At 30.0% G+C, this 25,543-nt stretch overlaps 1 protein-coding gene and 1 long non-coding RNA gene across 6 annotated transcripts in view; one reads left to right on the forward strand and one right to left on the reverse strand.

Moving 5' to 3' along the window:
- LOC126745987 (serine/threonine-protein kinase mig-15) overlaps window positions 1-23,796 on the reverse strand; it is a 162,158-nt gene extending 138,362 nt beyond the window's left edge. For 3 of the 5 annotated variants that reach the window (XM_050454069.1, XM_050454070.1, XM_050454068.1), the window contains exons 1-8: window positions 23,458-23,796; window positions 23,206-23,271; window positions 2,443-2,605; window positions 2,161-2,382; window positions 1,891-2,101; window positions 1,686-1,835; window positions 1,359-1,598; window positions 1,194-1,304 (exon numbers count right to left, since the gene is read on the reverse strand). In XM_050454069.1, the coding sequence (XP_050310026.1) occupies window positions 1,194-1,304; window positions 1,359-1,598; window positions 1,686-1,835; window positions 1,891-2,101; window positions 2,161-2,382; window positions 2,443-2,605; window positions 23,206-23,271; window positions 23,458-23,523 (1,229 nt within the window). In that variant the 5' untranslated portion in view covers window positions 23,524-23,796. The remainder of the gene's footprint in view (window positions 1-1,193; window positions 1,305-1,358; window positions 1,599-1,685; window positions 1,836-1,890; window positions 2,102-2,160; window positions 2,383-2,442; window positions 2,606-23,205; window positions 23,272-23,457) is intronic. The other 2 variants (XM_050454072.1, XM_050454071.1) reach the window with 1 other exon arrangement.
- On the forward strand, window positions 18,612-21,543 carry LOC126746001 (uncharacterized). Its single transcript, XR_007663771.1, has 4 exons — window positions 18,612-19,650; window positions 20,124-20,368; window positions 20,514-21,360; window positions 21,457-21,543. It is a non-coding gene; the product is annotated as an uncharacterized LOC126746001 (long non-coding RNA).
- Window positions 23,797-25,543: the final 1,747 nt, after the last annotated feature.

Consider the following 25,543-nt stretch of genomic DNA (forward strand, 5'->3'; position numbering starts at 1 on the left):
GCTTCATTGTTGATCGTTGCTCTACTTTCAACATTTCGTGTTCGGATCGTAGTAGTCGCTGATCGTTTATAATTTTAAAAAAGTTAGGATAGTTGTCGCTGTGTTTGTTTCTTTTTTGTTATTATAGGATAGTTGGCGTTAAAATGTTGAGAAATGGCCTTTGGAGGTAAAATAATTTTGCTTGGGGGAGACTTTCGACAAGTTTTGCCGGTTGTTCCTCACTCTTCGAGACAGACAATTGTTCACCATTGTATTAAATTTTCTCCACTGTGGTCAAAATTTAAAATATTTAAATTGTATAAAAACATGCGCGCCAAATCGGAAGAGCAAGAATTTAGTGACTTTCTTCTTAAAATTGGCAAAGGTGAATATTCTGCTTTAAGTAATGAGCAAACTGAAAATTCAATTTTGATTGAATTGCCTTTAAGTATAATAAGCAAACAGGACATCGTGACCGAAATTTTTGGCGTTGGATTTCTAAAAGCTGAAGATGTAATACAAGTCTCCAAATACGCAATTCTTGCACCAAAAAACGAACATTGCAATCACATTAATACAAAAGTTTTAGATTTAATACCTGGAATCGCAAAAACGTATGTTAGTGTAAATCATTTAGTCACTGAAGAAGAAAACGAAATTCTTCAATTTCCAGTAGAGTTTTTAAATAGTTTGGAATTAAGCGGTTTGCCTCCTCATATTTTGACACTAAAGGTGGGTGCCATTGTGATGCTATTAAGAAATTGAAATGTATCTCAAGGCTTATTAAATGGAACCAGATTAATTATAAGACATATGTATGAAAACTGTTTAGATTTGGAAATTATCACAGGAGTTAAACCAGGACAAAGGGTATTAATTCCTAGAATAGATCTTACGCCTTCAGATAGTTCACTGCCATTTAGTTTTAAAACTCGCCAATTCCCCATTCGTCTTGCTTTTTGCATGATTATAAACAAGGCACAAGAACAAACCCTAGAACGGGTTGGTATTTATTTATTTATTTACCGGAACCGGTGTTTAGCCATGGCCAGCTATACATAGCTATATGTCTCGCGCCCGATCGCTTGACAATTTAAAAGTACAAATAGTACCCAAGGGCAGCATAAACGTTATTAGAGCATAGGAATAAGTTTTACTTATTACCCAGCATAAAGTTTTATACTAATTTTCTAAAAGATGTAACTTAAACTTACCGTCTAGGAGGTGCAGCTGGATCAGGAACCACAATAATTCTTTGCGGAATAGGCGGTCTAGCTGGTGGACCTGGTTCAGGAATTTCCTCTCTATCCTTGTTTTTACCACTTCTAGAAATTGTAATTTGTACATATTTTTCTCATTAATTCTGCCAATGCACTTACCTTGGCGGAGGTTCTACGAGGGTACGACCTTCCTGTATCTTTTGGAAGTTTCTACGTAAGGTGTCGCCTCCTGGAGCCTGAATTATACTGCTTGGTTCTCCAGCAACCTGAGTTTCTTCCTCCTCATTTTCTGATCCAGAATATCTATAATCATCTCTCTCTTTCTCCTGTTTTCTCTTTTTACATCTGTCTATGTGGTCCTTCAACTGTATCCTCACCTGACGCTCAGTTGGCTGATCTCTGTTTTTCAAAGCAAATTATTACAAATACTAGTACTAAGATTGTATGTCAATCAAAAAAAAATCAAATTGCACTTGCACAACTTACTTAATAAAAGAATGTTTTAATAACTGTTCTGTATAAGGCCTTTCATGATAATCCTTAACCAATACTGTTTCAATAAATCCATGAAATTTTTTATTCCACTTTTTGCTTTTCAGTCTAGGGGGCGGATTTCTTGGTATTAAGAATAAAGCCCTAAAATATATATATAAATATAGAATAAAAAAATATGATAAAGCATAAAACCCGCCTCATTGGATGAAGTTCACAAAGTGGTGGCTGAGATTCTGCCATTTCTAATGCAGTGATTCCTAATGACCACAAATCACTACGATTGTCATATGTGGCTTCTGGATTCTCATCACAGGCAATTACTTCTGGGGCCATCCAATAGGGTGTACCAATAAATGTATTTCTTCTTCCTATGGTCCTGTCAAGTTGAGCAGACACACCAAAATCAACTAAAATGGGAAATATCTCCGTTAAACTGGAGTAATCATAGTTAAGTATAAAAACAAACCTAATTTGACTTCTGCATTGTCAGTTAATAATACATTCTGTCCCTTAATATCTCTGTGTATCACCTTATTTGAATGAAGATATGACAAGCCTCTGAGAATTTCTCTACAAATGTAAGCAATCCATTCTTCTTTTAAAGATTGGCCTTTTGTAGATTTAACTAAATCAGTTACTGATCCAGCACCACAGTATTCCATAACCAGCCAAAGCTGATCATCTTTCCCTAATAAGAATTACAAATATTTTAAATTTGCCACACAAATTAGGTTAACAGAGAAGTTACCTGGCGGAGATTTTTTAATAAAAGCCCCATAGTACGTAGCTATGTTGCGGTGATTGGAGAACTTTTTAAGAACATTAATTTCCAATTTAATTTCTTCCTCTTCATCCTCCGTGACATCCATAACTTTGATAGCGGCCAGTTGACCAGTTTTTGTATGTCGACCCTAAAATTATACATTATTTAGCAAATTCCTTTTTTGAAATTTTGCATTAAATATATACAAAAAAAAACTAAACTTTTGAGAAATGATAAAGAAAAGAAGTTTTCAGGGATGGTAGCCATTTGTCTAACAGAGTCAAAGTGTATATCACATAAAGAAGCAATGTAGTTAAAGTTCATCGTTATCAAATAAATAGCAGATTCCTTAGCAATATTAGTTCGTGTCTCGACAAAAAGTTTCCTGTAATCGGGAACTGCCACGGGATGTTCGAAGACATCATCGATAACGAAAATCGTTATAGAGAATCAACAAGAATGAACTATTTGATACAAAACATTTATTGAGATGAGGATTCTTTTAAATTTTAGTGATTAAATACTATATTAGAAAAACACCAATATTAAAGCCCCCTTCTGGATAGACACCACAAAAATTTTAGAAATCACCTTTCAACACTCCAGTGCATCAACGTGAACCTGACAGATAGGATAGCAAATTAAACAATACTCAAGCTGCAAATGAATTAAAGAACAATACAGTACCTTTATGGATGCAATGAATCCCACAGATTTGTATGCTTTATTGGCTATAGAATTATAGTGCGAGTTGAACCTCATATCACTTTGATACACTATTCCTAAGTCCTTGATCTCACTAACTCGATTCGAAGTAGTACTATCAATGTTACTACTTTGTACTGTTACTACTTGTTCAAGTAACCAAACTCAGTATAATTTATTTATTTATTTATTCAAAAAACGTTACAAACACTATATATCGGGTAATAGTAATTACATGTAAAGCCTATAACAGGAAAAAAAACTACAAACAAAAAAACATATTAAAATAATTTCACAACAATAACACTGAACCTAAGAGAAAAAAAAAGAAGAAAAAAGTAAAACATGAGTCTAAACAATGTCCCGATGCTCAAGCAACCTCCTAATTTCCTTAACCCTGATATTAAATATATCTACATCTTCAAAGCCATTTAAGACATTGTTACAAATCCTTAACATATTATTGATTGGAGATGTAGTATTAAAATTATTTATATAAAAAAGCTCTTTATTAGTTATTCTAAATCTAGTCTTTGGTATCTTAAAAATTTATTCAATTAGATCACAGCTCAAGTATTTAACATTATTTACAATGAAATATATAAAAATGACTGCCTGACTCTGCCTTCTGGTACAGAGCATCTGGAAGTCAAACGTTTTTAACATTGCCCTGTATGACACCACATATGGGTACTCTTTGTCCTTTCTGACATACAGAAATCTTTAAAATCTTTTCTGTACCTTCTCAATCATGTCTGAATGTGATGATGAGATGATCTGAATGTAGAGGCATACTCCATTATGTGGCCTAACAAGGGCATTATAAAGTCTAATGATAGTGCTGACTTTAATATTTCTACTGTTTCTTGTTACAAAACCCAAAGAACGGTAAGCCTTATTAACTATTTCACTATATTGATGATTAAATTTCATATTGGTCTGAAAAGTTACTCCCAAATCTCTAAGAAAGTTTTTTCTAAGAATTTTGGTACTATCAATATAGTAGTCTTCAAGAAAATAGTAAACTTTATGAGTGAAAGTGACCACAGCACATTTTTGAACATTAAGGGACATCTTATTAATCTTGAACCAATCAACCACAGAACATAGGTCATTTTTTAATTTTACAGCAATAGTTTAAAATCATCATCATACAAGGGACCAAGCTTGCTACCCTGGGGAACACCTGAGGTTGACATATATCTGATAGACACTTACCAATCTTAACCATGTTATTTCCCCCAGATAAATAAGATTTCATGAAATTACAAGCTTTTTTAGAAAAACCAAAGCCAACCAATTTATTTAAAAGCACACAATGATCTACCTTGTCAAATGCCTTCTCACAATCAGTGTATAGCACATCTAACTGCTCCTTAGACTCAATTGCCTTAGAGATTTGTTCTGAGAGGATACACAGATTTGACACTTGTTAATTTTATGTTTAACATGTTCATATAAATTATCATAGATAGAATAATATTATTGTAATTATCACTATAATTAATGTTTATGTATATATAATTGTTTATGTTGTTTGTAAGTGAGCAAAGTCTAGTATACTTGAAATTGTTCTAAAAAATTTTAAATCATTGCCTCCATTATAATAGCCGCAATCGTAAGAGAAGTTCTAATGATTTAGCTAGTCACTCAGGGAGGGAATTTATAAATAATTTAAATAAAAAGGGACCCAAATTGCTTCCCTGTGGTACACCTGACATGGCAATATACTTGTCCAAGGTATTCCAAGAAATTTGTATTTTGTATTATTATTTATTGTCCAAGGTAGATGTTCCAATTTTTACCATCAGAATTTTATCAGTTAAATAAGATTTGAGAAAAAGAAAGATGGGGAGAGATATGCATACCAATAAGATGAGTCAAAAGAAGTTTATGATCAAGTTTATCAAAGGCCTTTTCACAGTCTGTAAATGTAACATCCAATTATAATTAATTTTTTATTGCATAAGATATATGTTTAAACACACAAATATTTGAAACTGTTAATGGTGAAACCATGCTGCCCTAAAGAGATCTTAGGTTTTAGTTCAGAAGTGGTTACACACAATTTGTTTGAATATTTTTGCGGTTACATTTATTACATTTATAGGTCTGTAGTTTTTAACATCATGGGATTTATAGTTTTTCAAAATTGATGTAACAAGAGCTGTCTTTAGTGCATCAGGAAACTTCATGCTCAATAAGGAAAGGTTAGATGTAAGCAGGTATATTATGTGACCTGTAGATTTTTTTAGTTTTAAACTTTTAATGCTATTGAAAACATCCATTTATGTTTTTTGGGGCAGAATGATGTTACACAGCATTAATGGTATTGACTTGTTTAATAGCACTATAGCTACATTTAAAGACAAAATTACTCCAATGATCATTACCATCAAATCTCTCTTTCTATATAATCCTTTCATTTAATTTTCTTTTGCCTGTGGTGTACTCTGAACTTGGGACTTTGATTGTTTCTAAATTATTTCAATTGTTATAGACTGTTAATCTGCTTTGTATAATTACTTCTTGATCTTTAAAACATAAGTTGTCTTATTATTAGGAATTTCCTGTTAGACAATGTTTGGTAAATAAATAAATAAATATTTCTAATACTGGTGGATAACAAATTCATTTGTTTAAACCCTCATCTAGGTAAGATATAGTTTTTCATAAAACAAGTAAGTTGGCCATAGAAACTGGAATATACCTAGGTATTTTCTTAAAATAATAAAGTAATTTGTATACCAAAATAACTGTTTATTAATTTACTGGCCTAAAAACGCACAAAAGAATAATAAAACCCAATGTGCTAAATTTTAGGGATTTCTTAATCATAGTAAAAGTATACCTTCCTTAGCAATACAAAAGAAATCCACCCATGAGAACCAGCCACATTATATAGTACCCTGAGAAAACATAATAATTATTAAACAAAGAGAATTAATTTAAGTGAATGCCTGAAAGACATTTCTTATGGTTGCTTATAAAAACCGCGAATTTTTATAAATAGTATAACATACAATTTTAAAAAAATATCTGAAAATGAATGAATTAGGGTTCAACCAACCTTTGAACAATACTGTTTTAATATTAAACTGATAAATGTCATAAAAAAAAAGTTTAATTTAGCTACTGTAAGATAGGTAAATATAATGATCAATAATGTAAAATTAATTGATGTAAATATCTTACACTTTAAACTTTTTATTATGGTATCTACTAATTATTAACTTTATTTATTTACATTCTGTTAAATGGGTCTATTTGTTTATTTACAAATTGATAATAACCTCATGTTTGTATTTCCGTCAAGAGCGTTTTAAAAACTAATCTTTACTACCATAAATGTAACAGGATGTCCTGATAACAGTTGTCTTAAAAGAAGATTAATTACTATTCAGATAGAAAATTAATGGTTATACATAAAGTTTTAATTTTTATTGTCTTATTAATCTTTCTTTATGAATAAAATGTAATTTTCTGTATATATATATGTTGAATTAATCCTATAATAAAGTTATTAAATCCTAATATACTAATATACTGTTTATAATATATTATTTTTCTTTCCACAGTACTGTATGTATTGTATATCATTAATTGCATAGCAGAAATTGATCACTCAAAATTAACTTCAGGGTTTTTTAATTTCTGATTATTCAAAAGAAACTGTAATATTGGTGATAATGGAAGCAGTATTTTATAAAAGATCAGATTGAAAATTATTTAAAATATCTGCAAAATGTTTATAGATCAACTACACACAAATACTGTTTATTAAAAATAACTTCTCTTCCTTCTTTAAGCAGTTACAAAGTTATCATGACCACAACACTAATAAATTATGAATTCATTTTTTATTGTAACATGCAATTTTTGCAATAATATTTTGCGACAATAATTTTTGTAATGCATTCTAAAAGAATGTGCATGGATTACACCCTAATCTTCACATATCTAAACTATACATAAGTTACCACCCATATTTTTTTTTACCATAGGTCAACATAAAATGCAATATAAAAGGGTGGACAAGAAAAGAGTGCTGGGCTAGCCTATCTCGCGGAGAGTGGTCGTGCAAGTTCTTTAAAACAAAGGAAGTAAATAAAATAAAGCTCAGGGGCGCCAGTGACCAAATTACCCTTAAAACACCCCTATAGAATTTAAGTAAAGGGCCATTAATACTTACTATAAAAACTACTGCATAAAATAAAGACCCAAGTCCAATTATAAGTCTTGTAAAAGCTCTGCCTCTGGAAATTAGGGTCAAATAAAAGCTTTAAAATTTATTTTCAAATGACAGGTAAATTTAATTCAAATTTAGGTTGTTAATTATATAAATTTAATTGGGGGAAGAGCCGTAAGGTTATGAAAACATCAACACTACAAAAAAAATGAGCTATTATACCATGGTATCACTTAATAAAGCTTATAAAGAAAATACAACGAAGATAAACCCACCTTATTGTGATCACAATTTGGTTTACACTTCTGCCGATATAAACAAAATAAAAACTGTGTTATCACACCTTTTGTGTCGATAAGTAATATTTTAAGCACTACTTTTAAATATAAAATAAATACTTGCAAAAATTACACTTTGGACACGGTAAGTAAAAATAGGTAAGTTTTCAATTTAGCCTTAATTTAAATTACAAAAAAAAATATATATTAATCCTTTGTTTTCAGCATTCAGGCTGCACCAAATTTACAAAAAAACGACTTATCTGGGAGCCTGGGACACCATAACAGACTCAAGCAATCGAGGACACCATCAAACAACTGGACATATCTGGAACTTCATCATACCAAACTAACTTTCATCTAATCTGGAAACCGGAGACCAAGAGGAAGAATAGAACTGCTTTGGGTCTTTCTTTTCACCCTATCCTTCAACCCTTTTTTTTTTACACTTCAGAATTCAACAGTGGGAAAGCAACATAATTAATAAAATTGTTCTAGCTTTCGAGTCCTCCAATATAAATTGATTTATTTAAGCGAAAGATTTTCTATGCTACTATAAGACCAAAACCATTTATCCTGACCAAAGTCAGCAAATGAATTTCAATAGAACTCCTACAGAGATATAATTCATTTAATTTGCTAATTTTGTAGCTATTAATCCACAAAGGAACGCAAAAATTACTAAAGCGTTAAATTGCCACAAAACAGCGATTTTAGTCTGTACTAGTTGCACAGAAGTGGATCTTGGCAGAAAATGCCTGACGCTCGGCGGTTTACCGTGAGCGAAAAACCAAAAAAAAAACGTACCCAAAAAAAAAAAGAACGCGTACAAAGAATGCCAGACTAGGATTCTTTTCAAACGAATATTATTTATACAGGATGGCTGTGAATTAAATAGTAATATACAGTTCGATAATTTTTAATTGTTTGATTAAATAGTTAAGAAACTCTGTTTTTATAGAATTAGATTAATATATAAAATAGTCTAAGCAAAAATCAACCGTTACAAAGTCATATATGACATTTGAAATCAACAAAATATAAAAAAATGTAGAGTGAATAATAAAAAACCTAAAGCTAGCCTAAAAAACAATAAGAATTGTATTAGCTATTTTTTATTAGCTTAATTCATCACAAACAAAAAAAAAACATCTAACAGTACAACACTAAAACTGTCTATAACAACACTCTGGCTACATTTAATAATGTCTTTCCTGCATTAGCCAAAGAACTACTTTTTTTTTAACAGGTTTGAATTGCATATTTTTAAGTTCCAAGGGAATTAAATTGTATATCTTTGATCTGCATAATAAAGGGTAAGCTGATTGGCACTATGAGTCCTGTCTCAGTGAAGTTGGCCCCACCCCCCAAAACATGATATTTCTGAATTTAAGGGCTAATTAAAATTTTATTTCAAATATAATTTTGTTGGTTTCTTTAAATATTTTTAATGCAAGATAACAAAACATTTAAAGCACTAGTTTTAAAGCATTTTTATTTCGAAACTGTCTTCTTTGCAAAATGCTTTGGGTATTGCAAAATATGTGATGGACACAACTTAAGTTGAGTGGTGTGTGTTAATGTTTATTCAAACAAACAAACAAAACATCGGGATCTAATGCTCAAACAAGAATTGGAAGCCGACCGCGTTATTGCAAAACCAACTTAAGAGCCTTAAAACCGATTATCAAGGAAAACCGGCATCCTAATTATAATGAATTGAAAATATTTGTGGAATCAGGCCACCACAAAAGAATGTTCAAGAGCAACTTGTCACAGAGCTGCCCAAAAACTGCAATTTAAAACTTACAAGGTAGGATAAATAAAAAAATAATTAATTTGTTTATTATTAGTTTTTAATTCAGTATTTCAGTCTTCAAACTAATCGAACTACATTATTTGGAGTTATGAAGCCAGACTTAGCCAGATTTAAAGTATCTGTGGGTGATAGTAGGAGTTGCGTCATAAGAACTAAAGAAATGTTTCAGAATGACTCTCTTAAAAACAAAAGTTTCTGGCTTCTATAATGATTTGGGAATCCATGTCAGCAAGTGGAGTGGGAAACTTACGCTTTGTGGAAGTTAGTATAAATGCTAAAAAGTACATTAATCTGCTTCAAAATAATTTAATACCCCCAATTTAACAAATGCGTTTAAACAACATCTAATGTGTCTTCCAACAAGATAGTGCTGCTTGCCATATAAGCTTAAAAATGAACGTCAAGTAGTCCAGTAATTCATCTATCGCCGATTGAAACCTTGTGGCATATCATGAAGAAAAAGCTCAGATCAAATCCCGCAAGAACCGTTCCAGAATTGCGAACCCGTCTCCAGGAAATTTGGAACAGTTTTACACCAGATGACTGCCAAAAATTAGTTGAAACTATGTGACATATGAAAGCTGTAATCAGTTAAAAAGGCAATGTAACCCAGTGGTGATTTGCTGCTATTTGGTTTCGTTGATGTTTATTAATCAGCAGTTTTTTTGAATTTTTGTAAGATATTTTTTCTCTGTTACAAGATAGGTCTTTTAGGCGAATTTAATCTATGGGTTCTCCTCTTTCACCAATTTTAAGTAATATATTTATGGAAAATTTTGAATCTGAAATTATTAATACATTTGATAAAAAACCTAATATATGGTAGCGATATATTGATGATATTTTCTCAATATATCACCATAACAAAATAGATCTTATAAATTACATTATAATAACTTTTTATAATTTATTATAATTTTATAACTTAACTTATTATAATTTTTTATTATAATTTTATAACTCTAAAGAATCTATTATAAAATTTACTCTTGAAAAGGAGGCTGATGGTCAGCTTCCTTTTCTTGATATTTTAATTAAAAAAGATTTACACAACTAGAATTTACCGTAAAACCAACTCATACTAATAGATATCTTAATTTTAATTCTAATCATCCAATAATGGTAAAAAGAGGAGTGGTAAAAAATTTATATGATCGTGCAAACATTATTTGTAATAATCAATATTTAACAACTGAAAAAGATTTTATTAAAAATATCTTAATACAAAATAATTATCCCAAAGAATTTTTGGAAAAATGCAAAGAGTTTAATAATGAAGAGTTTGATAGAAAACAATGATTTTCAAAAATCCAAAATTACAGAACATGCATTCGACAATACCCATAGAATAAACTGGAATGTTTCCTCAATTTTAGCAAAGGAACCAATTTCAAAATTACATAAACTAAAGGAAAGTGCATTTATAATGTTAAATGAAGATAAACGCTTAGCTACTTGTTCTGTTGATTTTAATAATAGATGGATTCCTTTGCTAAAGAGAGAGGTAGAACAGGGTATTCTTAAAATTAATTAATGATTTAAAATATTTGATATTCATATATTTTCTATCATTAATTTACATTAAGATCACACCCGTTTAATCTTAATTTTACTTTAATTAGCTTGATAACGGTAGTAGGATATAACTACCGAAACGTTGGTTCAAATTAGGTATTTTCTAAAAAAGTAGGTCTTCTCGTTGTTTTTATCGTTTTTTAATTTTAATATTCATAACAAAGTTAGGTAGGATATTGAAAAGAAGAAACGAGCTCAGAGATTAATAGATTAAACCTCAGCTCCTAGGTATATAAAAAATCTATTATACCTCAAGTAAATTATTGTATTTAAGACTTATTGAACTTAAATTAAATTAAGTATATCGAACGGTATTATTACAGATTTGAGTTCATATTTCTTTTAAATACGCGAATAAGTCTATTTTCTTCTTTTCAATTTTTTGAGCGTGTGAGATAGTAATTTCTAAATTGATTTTTGCTATAAGTGACGTAATACCCAATAAAATAAGTAACTCTTTTAGGCTAATATTAAATAAAAATATTATATGTTATCAGAATAGTTATTAAGTGTGTAAAATGATCCTTTTTTGATGAATGGGAAACTTGACAATTCCCATGAACAAAAAAATTTTGAAGATTTTACACACGTGTAACATTCAACATTTTTTCTACTATCAAAGAAAACATTAGAAAAATGAAAAATATCAAATTACTTTACGCACTTAAACGGCTTTACGGAAAAAAAAACGTCAAAACATTTGTTGACAAACTATATAAATTAAATGTCAAATAAACGTCAAATTACTTTTTACGCACTAGTGCGTAAAAGGTAAAACTACACTCCCTGAGAAGTGTGTAAAGTGAGCACTTTATGCATAGTAGTAGAAAAATGTATTTTTTCTACTACCGTGTGTAAAGTACTCACTAGTACCTAAAAAGTAATTTGACCTTTATTTGACATTTAATTTTTAATCTGTCAAAAAATGTTTTGACGTTTTTTTTCCCCGTAAAGTCGTTTAAATGCGTAAAGTAATTCGGTATTTTTGTTTTTTTTTAAGGTTTTCTTCGGTAGTAGAAAAAATGTTGTATGTTACAGGTGTGTAAAATCCCCTTTTTTAAATACTGGTACATGGAACTGCGCCTACACATATGATTATTAAAATATGATAACGTGTTTAATATAATTATTAATAAAAAATGCTCTTATGCTATCATAAAAGACATATTATATCAGTGAGTTCCTAGAAGGCAATGAATTTTAAGAGTTGGTGTGATATAAAACAAAAATTTATAAAATTATCTTTGTTTCATTTTATTTTATTAAATAGGTATTACTTATGAGTAAATTTTATATTGTGACAAAGACTACACTCTTTGCAAGTAAACATGTACATAATTAAATGCAAATGTGTATGGATTATTGAAAGTTAAAAAAAAAAAATTTTTTTTATTACATAAAATCTTATTTTGAAAACCATATATATATAAACATATGATATAGATGTTCTGGTAGCTTAAAACATAAATTTTAACCCTAAAGTTTTTATTAAATCACTGATTACTGATTAACAGTGGTGAATGTTAACTTCAATGTCAAACATTCATATATAATCAAATTTCACATCTCATTTACAAACCCTATAGGAGTCTGCTGCTGACTTTCCTAATTTTTTTTATCTAACAGATCTCAATATATTTAATCCTTTCTAAATTGAAAGACAATATAACTGGTCTTAAGTTAAGAGGAAACCAGAAGTGTGATTTTATCAAATTAAGTATGGACACACAAAAGATTAAAAACTCATCTGCCTCATCTCTTAATTAATAATGCTAAAGTCCACTCAGATCAGAAGTCCACTAAAGCTGCTGCAAACCAGTTGTGACCAAACTATAAGTCCACATGATATTAGTAAGCCATTTGACTATGTTGATCGGGTAATATTACTAAATAAGCCTTACATATGTGTTTAGAGGTGCTACCCTGGCTAAAATCATTTTTATCAGAATATTGTCAGGCACTACATTTTCAAAATCAGTAGAATACTTGTCTGCTTTGGCTCATGGATGTCTACTTTGCTCTTATATGTAAATGATCTTCCTGCCTCATTAATAAATAAAACACACTACTTTTATTCAGTGTATAATAAATTAAAAAATTGCTGCATAGCACTTTCAGCTGTAGACCATCATCAGGGCTTAAGACACAATAAAAAGATACATTAAATTAAAACAGGAAGGAGCATTTTAGAATTAGACAAACATAGTTAAAATAAAATTATTAATATATTATATAAATTTATTACATGCTAAATACAAATATTGTATTTTATTTATTAATCAAACACAGCATACAGCTGATACACTCATTATTCCTGTCATTATTTCTAGAGGTCCTCTTCCTTTGCAGAGGATACCACAGTCTTATGGCATCATATTATATATCACATTATATTTATGGCTGACTTAATTCATTCATTATTTTACTGCAGGTATCACAAGTATGCAGATGATTTGCAAATTTATCTGCCATCACTGATTAGCCTGCCTGAAGCCTTAGATTTAATTAATGCTGACTTACAGAGGATCTCTGATTGGTTTGACAGAAAGCACAGGTAATCCTGTTCTCAAGAAACGAAAGTACCTTGAATAATGGAGCACCAAGTAAATTAAATATTAATGGTGTTGAATTGGAATGGGTAGATCAAGTAAAAAACCTGGGCCTGTATGGATAATTGAATGTCATTTAATGCACATGTAAATAAGATTTGTCAACAGTCATATTATAAATTAAAGTCATTATATGAATATTTAGCCTGCTAGTACAAAAAATCCTTACAGAGAGTTTAGTGCTTGGTGTTGCTGGATACTTAAATATGGTATATGGTCCTGTTTTAACTGAACAAAATAAATATAAAATCCCAAAAATTTAAAATTCCTGTATAAGATTTACTAGAAATTTGCCTCAGAGGGTTCATGTGAGTGAGCATGAGGATTTTAAATTACAATTATCCAATTTATTCTGGAACCAGGAATACTTATTTTTAGTTAAATAATGTTAAAAACATCAGAATTTGTTATTGAGAACCACCCGCGCTTAAACATTAAATTTTTTAAATACAATTAAAACCCTTCACAACTATGAAAATATTCATCAAGTTCTTAACAATAATTTAAGCAATATGAATTACATCTAGAATAATATCTGACAGTTGATAGAGATTTTACAAGACCACTTTTTCCAAAACTCTATACTTTGAAAAATCTAACCATACACAACATATTTATATTAGTTTGAAACCACAAATGTAACAATAAAACTATTTTTTTTTTTTGTAAAAGTTGAAAAACATGGGGATTTCATATTTTATAGACATGTTTAACTTTTTAAATTATTATGTTGTCTAAATAACAGACTTTATTGATGAATAACAAACTATAATGATAATTTTCAAGAAACATATTTTATGAATTTCTAATTTGAAAAAGTAAAACTTCCAATATAGATGACTATGATTTGACTGATATATTAAATTGCTTTTATCATCTCTTTAACTTTTTTTTCCAAAATGACAATTTTTGAATGTGTTGTGATTTTTTTTAAATTATATTTTAAATTATAAAAAAGAAGTATACCGGATAATTAATTGTCAATAAAACAGGTCTATAGTCTTAACATGGCCCAAGGAAGATTCTTGGGTATAAGCTGACCTTTACATAAATTGCTTAATTTCCATGAACCAGAATATCTGTTAGAATTCCTTATTCAAAGGGGAGATACACATAATGTAAATATTCGCTATAAAAGTGCACTGGCAATCCCCCATCATAAGACTAAATTTCTAAAAGGGTCTTTTATATATTTACAATGCAATATTATTATTATGCCTGTATTTACAATGGCCTACCTAATGAAATTAAAGATTTAGGCATGGCCTCTTTTAAGTCTAAATTTAAAAAAATTTTGGAGACTGCTGATATCTTAATACGGGTGTAACTTTGATTCTGGTATGGTACTCTGAATCATTCTTGTTTGTTTAAGTTTTTATACTTATTTTTAAGAAAATTGTACTATGGCCTTTTATTATTTATTGTGGTGGTTATTAAAACACGCCTAGCGGTGCTTTTCACCTTTGTATGTATTTAGATGTAATTTATTTGTTGAATACAATAAAGATTATTTGATTTGATTGATTTGATAATAATATGGTATTGCCATTTGGGCTCTTTCAACAGGTTTTTATTCTACAGAAAAGAGCCTTAAGATATTTTTGTTGTTCAGCTCATGGTAAATCATGTAGACTCATTTTAATTGACAGTGTATACTGAGCTCTAATCTGTATACTTCATTTTTCTGAAAATACAGGGACAGTATCTTAATCCATGATTCTTATTTCCAAGCTGATGACTTAGGATCTTTAAATGTATACACTCAGAAACAGACTGGGAACATTTGCAAGAAAATCTAAACTTTGTTGAAAATTAATTTAAACAAAATTGTATGTCACATATTAGTACATGATTTACAGTAACTTTTACAAGAATACTTATTTCATAAATAATAAACCAATGCTTAAGAAAAGAGGTAAAGGATCTTTGAGTTGTTTCTCAACGCAATTTAAAATTCAATAGATATTTTGAGAATATCACCAATTAAGCTTATTTTATATAAAATTTTATAATAGCTATACATAATGCACTAGTAAGACCTCATTTAGAATATGATGTGGTGATATGGACACCACAAGCAGCATCACACTGTGATTAATAGAGAAAATTCAGAAAATATGTTTATGATATCTTTATGTTAAAATAAATAATGTCTACCTTTACCTAGTTTTGTGTAAAACCATGCAAAAGAACTTTAATATTTAACCTTATTTAGAAATTCAAACTTATTAAGAAACTTCTTAAGAAATAAGAAGACAAATATCTCGTATTTTAGTCATTTACTTCTTAGTTATCAATATTAAATTTGGGAATCAGTTCATAATAGAAAATATTCCAATTAATGTTCCTAAAGTTAACCTACGAAGACAAAATAAAATAAAAAATGTGAAAGTTTCTCAACCTGTTCACCCATAAACAATATGATGTGTGTATTTAACATTTTCACAAAGATTATAACTTAGATATAATCATGTCCACTGTCCCATCATACTCACTGTGTTTAGTCCTTTTATTATTTATTTTAATTGTAAATCTGTTAAAGATTTATTTAGTATTAAGACATAAGTATTAAAAGCCTCTTGCATTAATTACCATTTTGTTGCATTTGTAAGAGTAACCAAAATAAATAAGAAAATGTTTGATCATTTACCTATTACCATACCCATTGGAATTGTCAAACTTGTATGGGACATTTAGAAGGGGTTTGAGCTCCTTTAAGTCAAAAGAAAGAATTTGATTACATTAATTAAAGAGAGTTGTCTATGACTAACTATATTTTTAAGTTGTTTTCTGTAACATATATTCTCTGATGATGATAATTGAAGTTAGTTTTTTATCTTAGTTTTGTGATTCATCATATTTCCATAAATTCATAATTTGTTTCTTTTTCTGGATTTGTCAAAACATTTTTTTTAAATTTAGGATAATAACTTATGTGATTGATTGAAGTATGTGTAAAGAAGGTGTTAAGGATTGTACTATTTATTTTCATTTCATTTTTACTATTTTTTAATGCTTTTATGCATAAGACCTGCAAAATAATAAAGTTATAGTTATTTAATTTTCTCAGCTATTTAAATGAAAAAACTATTGAAGTAATGTAATTAGTGTTTTGAGCAGTGGCGTATCCAGGGGGGGGCAAAGGGGGCAATTGCCCCCCCCAGAAAAGCTAGGGAGAAAAAACATATATTGAGTTCTGCTAATAACGCAACATATTTAAGTAGTACAATACAAAACGAAATAATAAATGCATGTAATACAAATATTTTACAAAAAATAATAGCAGAAGTAAAATCTGCAAAATATTATGCAATCTTGGCAGATGAGACAACTGATATTGCCAAAATAGAGCAGTTTGTTCTTTGTGTTCGGTACGTATGCGATAATTTATCTATTAAAGAGTCCTTTCTTCAATTTATTCCGGTAACTTCAACCACTGGGCATAATTTAACAAAAACAATTATCGAAAATTTGACAAACTGGGGTTTAGATTTAAATAATCTTAAAGGCCAGGGTTACGATGGGGCAGCGGCAATGAGTGATCAGTTTTCGTGGGGTACAGGCTATTATAAGAAAGGAATATCCTACAGCTTTATATGTTCATTGCGTCTCACACTCCCTTAACCTTGCTATATCCGATGCATGTTCTGTCCAGGCTGTACGAAATTGCATGGGTGTTATTGAAAATGCTTACAATTTTTTTAATACTCCCAAACGTCAAAATATTTTAACTAAAAAAGTAAATGGAATGCCGGATAATGAGAGATCAAGACAAGACAGATTAAAACAACTTTGTGCTACTAGATGGGTTCAAAGACAAGATTCAGTAAGCGTAATGAGAGAGCTTTTAAATTCTGTGGTATTGGCTTTAGAAGAAATAGCTGAGTGGCCGGACAAAGAAACGTCTACTTGTAGCAAGTTGTTACTAAACACCTTAAGTACATCAGAATTTCTCATTACTCTTAATAATTAAACAAGTTTTTGCATTTACCACTCCGTTATCAAAGTTGCTGCAATCAGTTAATATTGATTTAGGCAAAGCAATATTACTGGCTGAAGATTGCTTAAAAGAGCTTAAAGATTTACGTCATAAAGCAGATAATAGTTTTGCAACTATTTTTGCAGAGGCAAAAAAAAATATAAACAATTTATTTGGTTTAGAAATAACAAAACCACGCAGACAAAAAAATAGGGCAAATTTTGAAACTAACACAACTGAAGAATATTTCAGAATATCAATATTTATTCCGTTTTTAGATTGCGTCTTATTACAATTAGAAGAGAGATTTGTTAAACATAAAGATATATTACAATCATTTAACTGTCTGATTCCATCAGTAAATAAGAAACTTGATAATCAACTTCAAAGTCTTAAGTATTTGGTAAATTTTTATAAAAATGATTTAGAAAATTGTTCATTTACTATGGTGTCTGCTGAACTCAAACTTTGGTATAGAAAATTTGAAGCCTGTGCACCAGAAAAATATCCGAGCTCTCGATGCCCTAGTAATGTGTAATTAGGATATATTTTCCAATATATTTATACTGTTAAAGATTTTTTGTACTTTACCTGTAAGCACAGCAACCCCTGAAAGAAAACTTTCTACACTTAAATTGTTAAAAACTTACTTACGAAATACAATAAGTGAAGACAGATTAAATGGTTTAACTCTTCTGTATGTATATCCAGAAATCTCAGTTAGTGCCGAGGAAGTACTTAACGAAATGCAGCTTAAATCGAGGAAACTTGATATTATTTAGTTTTATTTGGCTTTTTTTGGTATTTTATATAGATACCTAATTGAGTTTTGATCTTGTTTAGTTTTTTTAGGAGTCAATTTGTTTTTGTTACTTTAGAATAATTTTTTGTTTGCCTTGTGTCTGTTTTGCTATCCATATATTATATTAGTATCTTTTATTTTTCTTTATTTTTGGAGCTTTTAAATTAATAAAAGCATTTCAAAAACATGGTAATTATTTCTCCCTTCCTGATGAATAATACCATATCTCCGATAATAGGCCAAAAATATTAAGTAACATACACATAGATACATATGTAAGTATATTGTATATTAAATGGTGACAAACCATGTTGCCCCCCCCAGGAATGAATCCTGGATACGCCACTGGTTTTGAGCAATGGAACGTTCCCGTTTATTCTCGAAGAACGTTCGCGAACGTTCACGACTTTTTTCGTGATGTTTATTCTCAAGAGCACGAATGAGCATGAATCCGAACGTTCCCATAGCGTAAACGTTTGGTGTCGGTTTTCGGCAGTAACGGTCCTTTAGCAACCAGACGTAGCAACACCGGATCGCCTCGCATTAGGTTGGTTGTCGTCGATCGTTGACAGCAATGACATCTGACATTGTTGATTTTCGGGGATTTACAGATTGGTTTATTGGAAATTTATGTTATTTTTCGTGGTTAATTTATCCTTTGAATTTGAAGAGATTGCATCGGAGTTTAAAAAAAAAGTGGTTTCTAGTGTTTACTGTTGAAAATGCCAAGAAGAAAGTGCAATATTTTTAACTTTTTTTTTGTTAAAATCGACGGCTTCCACTTCTTCAAGTACTTCAGTTGTATAAATACAGATATTTATCAATGTAAGTTTTGTTTTCGCGAATATAAACGGCACGCAACCCGAATGAAAGCGCATATAATGAAATGCCTAAAATGCCCACAAGAATTGAAAAAAGCCTTAAATGATGATAGTATGACTACAATTATTGCTGAATCTGACATTGCTCAAAATCAAGGTAGTACGGTAGGAGTGGTAGGTCGGTAAATATCCTATTGGATGTTATGCACTTTAATAGTTCTCTTTGTTGTATAGGTATTAGTATTTTAGGAGTTTTAGATGAAGGTGAAGATGCAGCTTCAGGTACTTCTACACCCACACCCAGTACCAGTTCGGGTATGTCAGCATCAGCTACTTCCAAAATCTCAATGGGTTTGGTTGGTTCTAGTTCAGGAAATCTGTGAGTTTTTATGGATTCCATAAACAATATGGAAAATGTAAGTTAATAGTAGGTAGTAAATAGGTACATAACTGGTATTGGTAGTATAGAGTGTAGTTAATAATATTTCTATATACTTACCAGGTTTAAAAGATTTTTATGCAATTTAACAACATAAACAATAAATAATATTATACAGGGTGTCCCAGACCTAATTAGACACTAAATATCATAGACCCTGTATATGTGAGAAAAAAAACTTAAGACAAAAAATATTTATTGTAAAATTCTGCACTTAATAGTGTTTCAATTAGGTATACAGGATATCTTAAAAATACACTTTTGAGTATCAACTTAATTTTTTTAAATACAAGAACCTGTGTATTTTTGTAAATAACTTTTTTCTAACATATTCACAGGCTGAGATATTTAGTGTCTAATTAGGTCTGGGACATCCTGTATATTAATTTAATGTTTCTATTATTAAACATTATAAGGAATTGTGTATTACCTTCTTAATGTAATTTTTAGGATATTCTTAGTCGAGCACTAGCTAAGGCCATATATGTCAGCAGTTGTCCATTAAGGCTTACTGAAATCCCCCAGTGGATTGAGTTTTTTAAGTTATGCAGACCTAGCTTTCGTTTGCCATCAAGGTTTACCTTATCAAACACTCTCTTAGATAATGAATATAAAGACATAAGCAAGAAGATTCATGAAAAAATTAAGAATGCACTAACAGTTGGAATTCAATGTGATGGATGGTCTAATATAAGGTATGTTTTTTTTTCTCTATACTTATGGTTATTATCAACTCTTTTATTATTGTTTATTTATTTTGAATAATCATTATAGTAGTAATATTTTATTATTAAATGTAATAACTATGTTACTTTATTATAAAATAAATTTTGTTTTTAGAAATGAGGCTGTCATAAATGTAGTAGTCACTACTCCACAACCAGTACTTTTTAGAACTTTTGCCACTGGTACTGAGCGACATACGGCTGAATTCATAAGTAAAGAATTGCAAAAAATTATAGAGCAAATTGGGTTTAATAAGGTTGTTGGTCTTGTTACAGATAATGCTAGTTCTATGATTAAAGCAAGAAAAATAATTGCTGAGAGAATAAAAATTGTTGAGTATGGCTGTATTTAACATAGCTTGAACATATTGGCAGGAGATATCATGAATAGTGATTCTCTTAAGTCACTTAAAGGATACTGCAAAACAAATTATAAAAGAAGTTACAAAATCTCATATTATCTTGGCCACTTTTAATAGGATTCAAATGGAAAAACGCGGTACTTTAATTTCTAAAATTGCCTGTGGCAACAAGATGGGGATCAATACTTGGTTGTTTAAAAAGTTTGTTAGGAAACAAATATTCTTTACAACAACTAGTTATAACTGAAGAAATTGGACAAAAGTTTAGTCCACGAGTAAAAAAAAACTGTTTGGATGAAGATATATTTTGGATAAAAATTGAAAAAGTGTGCAATATTCTTCGTCCAATTGCTACATGGATCCATAAGCTCGAAGGAGACCATATTCACCTATCTGAAGTAACCAAAGCATTTCACAGTCTTCAAAAGGTTTTTGACATAGAAGTCCCAAAGCTCCCCATTTTGAAAAATGAGGAGGTCAAAATACATAACTTCCTTAAGGAGAGAAAGGAAAAAGTGGTGTCAGCTGCACATTATGCTGCAAATATATTAGATCCCAAATTTCAGGGAGATGTTTTAAGCAGAGAAGAACATTCAAAAGGTAAAAAAAAAACACATTAATATTAAGCGTTTTAATTTATCAAATAATAAATTCATTGCTTGAATATGATTTCATTGATTTTAATGTATTTTTTAGAAATTTACTTTATTCATTGGTTGGCAGAAAATAACCTGAACTTTCAGGATACTATCCAAAATATCTTGGTTGAGTTAGAACAATACATGGGGAAGACCGACTACTTTGAACAAGCCTATCTCTGAAAAATGGTGCACAAAATTGATTCCAGGACATGGAGTGGTTATTGCTCAAAGACATCATTGAAAACTATGGCATTAGCTATTTTAACTTTGCCACCGTCTTCGGCTGCCACTGAAAGAACTTTCAGCAAGTATTCTTTCCTGCACACAAAAAAAAGAAATTGATTAACCACTGAGAGGGCGGGAAAATTGACATTTGTTGCTTCAAATATTAATTTAGAAACAAAATTAAAGAGTCAAAGTATAAGTTCAAATACTGGCCAGCCAAACACCTTTACCAATTTAATGGAACCAAAATCAAAAAAAATAAAACTCACTACCAAATCTGGGGCTGAAATTAATACCATTGAAGATGATTCTTCTGAGTCTGAATTTGATTTAATGGAAATTCTGAGTGATTTAAAATCAAGTGAGCACGAGGAGGGAGAGGATAGTTCAGAGGAGAGTTTCTAAATAGGTTCTTTGAAAGTTTAACTTAATAAATAGAACATAAATAAACACAAACATTTTTAATTTCAGATATTTTCCTAATATGTTTCCTTTGCATTTTTTCCATTTATGCTCGTATGTGCTAAAAATTCTCATTCATGCTCGAGGAATGTTCTCAAGCATTTTAGAACACTAAACGTAATATGTAAATATAAAATTATTCAGACTTTAGAAATAGGCCTATAAAACTGGAAACAGTCTGACTACATTTAAAGAAGCCTGTTTATTATCAAAAAAAAAACTAAAGTTGAAAAGATATCAATCTGTAAACATTTTAAGTTTATAATAGTTGTTTTAAAGTTTATTATTATTAGATAAATAGTATAACCTATAAAAATAGTGCAACAAACACACTTAAGCACTTTTAATCACCAGTTTTGTAAATTTTCTCTACTGAATAAAATGAAAGCGGCAAACTAAGTGTTAACTTCAATTACCAATTATTATCTGAATTTAAAAAATTACTAAGCAAATTAGATTTCCCCAAAAATGTAAAAAACCACGAATACCTAATCATATTTTTGTTACTCTTATTTTTTTACAAATGGTGAAACTATTTTTATGAATACCTAAAATTTAGTTGCTAAAAGTTGGTTATATAGATAATAGCTATTAATTTTTAATCTGACATTGTTAAAAACATGAAATGTATAAATCTTAATACCACTGTCTAACTTTTTTAATATATTTACTTATATTAACAATATATGTAATAATTTACAGTACCTACTTTAGTGATGTGTCATGTTTATAGATCATAAAATAATTATGAACTAAATACCTACCTTTATTTGATTATTTTAGACAATAAAAATTAAACACTATCTTAAGGTGGGATGTTTGAAAATACTTAAGATTTTATTGAAAAAAGATAAAATGATCACATTTCTGTAATATCTTCCAAATGACCTTAATTCCAGTATTATTTGCTAATATTTACTATTAAATACCTAATAACCTATACTGATGAATGAAGCATAAACTAGGATTTCCCCAAGTTCAGTGGAATTATTACAAGGAAATAGTTTACAATGATATGTGAAAATTACAATTAATTTAAAGTATGAAGATGACACATCTCTTGAGAATGAGCATGCAGCATGCAGTGACATTAATGTAATAACAAAGGGTATTGTACCTTGTAGACTTGTCCATAAGTTCCATTTCCAACTACTTCTATCAGTTCAAAAATCCCCGCAGGATCCTAAAAAAGGATTTGTTTATTAATTCATATCGCGCATACTAATTGTTTGACAGGGTGGAAAGAACAACACACACCCAAAACTTTTGTTATGATTTTGAAATTGAGGACAAGCTTCAACTGAAGGATCTCCCAAACGAAATTAAATATTTTTTTAAAGGGTTTCGGAACTTAATATTAAATATTTACCTTCAAAGCTGTTAAGTCAATATCGTCCAAAGAACAATTCACTGAAGGGGGCATTTGGTGCGCCATTTTGGAGTTAGGAGTTCACTGGCTTTTCTGTATAAAATGAACCGAGCACTCGCCGACTTCCCGTTTAGTACTTACTCGCTAAACTCATTACACCAGTTCGTAAATGTTCGACAGACCTTAAAATACTAAATAATACAAAACATACTTTTTTTAACAGTAAAACTACACCAATACAACACACAACATGTTTTCGCCATTCGATTCGGCGCACCCTTTACGGAAATGCAAAAAGTTTTTGACCGAAATGAAAACTGGAAGCTGTCACATACTGTCAAAACGTCATGACTTAATTACATGACTACGATTTGTATTAGGCATCCTTGTTTAATGCATAAAAATATGAATGCGAGTTGGGGACCGTAGGTCTGTGCTAAGGCGAGTTAATTTAGTAAATATACTGTAACATTGCCAACGTAAGCGAGGAGAAAACGTAAAAGTCCCAATAGTAGGCCTACTATGGCTCATTAAGGACGGAAATATATTATCTACGTTTTCATGAGAAATTAAATCGTTTTCAATCTTTTTTGGATATTTTTTTTTAACAAATGCCTTTATTAAATTTCTATTTTTTTAAAATAAATTTACAATATATAAAAAATAAATACATATAAACAGAGTTGCAACAAGTCAAATTTAAATAGACTTAAGACTTAAGTTTTAAGTCACATCCAAAATCAAAATGATTTAAGTTTTAAGTCAAATCGAGTTCAACATTGAAATGATTTAAATCTTAAGTCTTGACTTAAATCATTTTCTTTTAAGTCAAGTCATTTTACTAAAGTCAAAATAGCATGATTTAAATTAAATTTATGACTTAAGTCTTTAATTTTGATTTAAATCATTATGCGGTACGAGTTAAGTCATTGATATATAATGTCAAAAAAGGTATGATATAAACCAAAATTCTCAAGCGAATATAACAAAAATTACATTCAAGAATTTATATTTCGTACATTTTAATATTATTTTATTACTGGTACACTGGTACTTACTATTACTGGCTAATATGGGGCAGAAATGCAACTAGAATATCACTTTTATCTAATTTTATAAGTTATCACAATGGGTGATCACAATTAAATTGGTCAACGTTATAGGATAGGTAGGGGCTGCACTGGTGAGTACTATAGGCAAGTAACATTGACTTTTTTTGACAAGTAACATAAAGTAAAATACACTTTTCAAGCTGGCTGAACCTGAAAGCAAGTTTTTTGTTTTAATGTTTTGTTACAATATTATTAAGTTATATTATAGATCCCACCCGGCACCCTGAGGAAATAAAACCACTATATTAGAACTTTGAAAATGTTTATATTAAAGTTAAACACAGCTGAACCTAAGGAACATGATATATTCAAGTAGGAAAATAAAACAAGTACCTAAATTTACAGGGAACATTAAACCAACTTAAACAACTTTTTTTAAATATAAACATTATACATACATTTGTCACTTATTAGAAAGTATTTTTTTTAAATTTGGACCCTAAGCAATGTTTTTAATTAAGCTATCAATATCAATGCGTCTTCTTGACTTGGGAGCAGGGACCCTGCTGGGAAGAGAACCTACCCAAACCCAGAATAACGAACCTCTCTCAAAAAGACTGTCTTTAGTGTCAAAAGGGACAGTTCTCCTGAACTATTAGCCATTTCGACCAATAGGATGTATTTATCTCTCCCGGGGACGCTCTCTGGTCCCAAATCAAAACAAACCGGTGGCAACTAAAGCAAACCATGACAATTTTGTTAAAGATAAATAGCTTGCAAACCGCACTGTTGAAGAGTTTAAACAGCTCTCTACTACAAAATTTAAGTATCTAAAACTTTGAGTCTTCATTCTATGAAATTTAACATACAGGCTTCCGATTGTTGGGAAAACGCTACCAAAGTAGGTATTTTGATCGCCTTGCAATATGTCGATAGCATATGCTAAAGGCTGAAGAATTTTAATGTACTCTTCAATATATTCCAGATCAGATTCTTTAAGAACCTGTGATTTTAAATCTAATTTTTCAAACAAA

This window comes from Anthonomus grandis, chromosome 16, assembly GCF_022605725.1.
Source record: "Anthonomus grandis grandis chromosome 16, icAntGran1.3, whole genome shotgun sequence".
NCBI classification, from domain to species: Eukaryota; Metazoa; Arthropoda; class Insecta; order Coleoptera; family Curculionidae; genus Anthonomus; species Anthonomus grandis.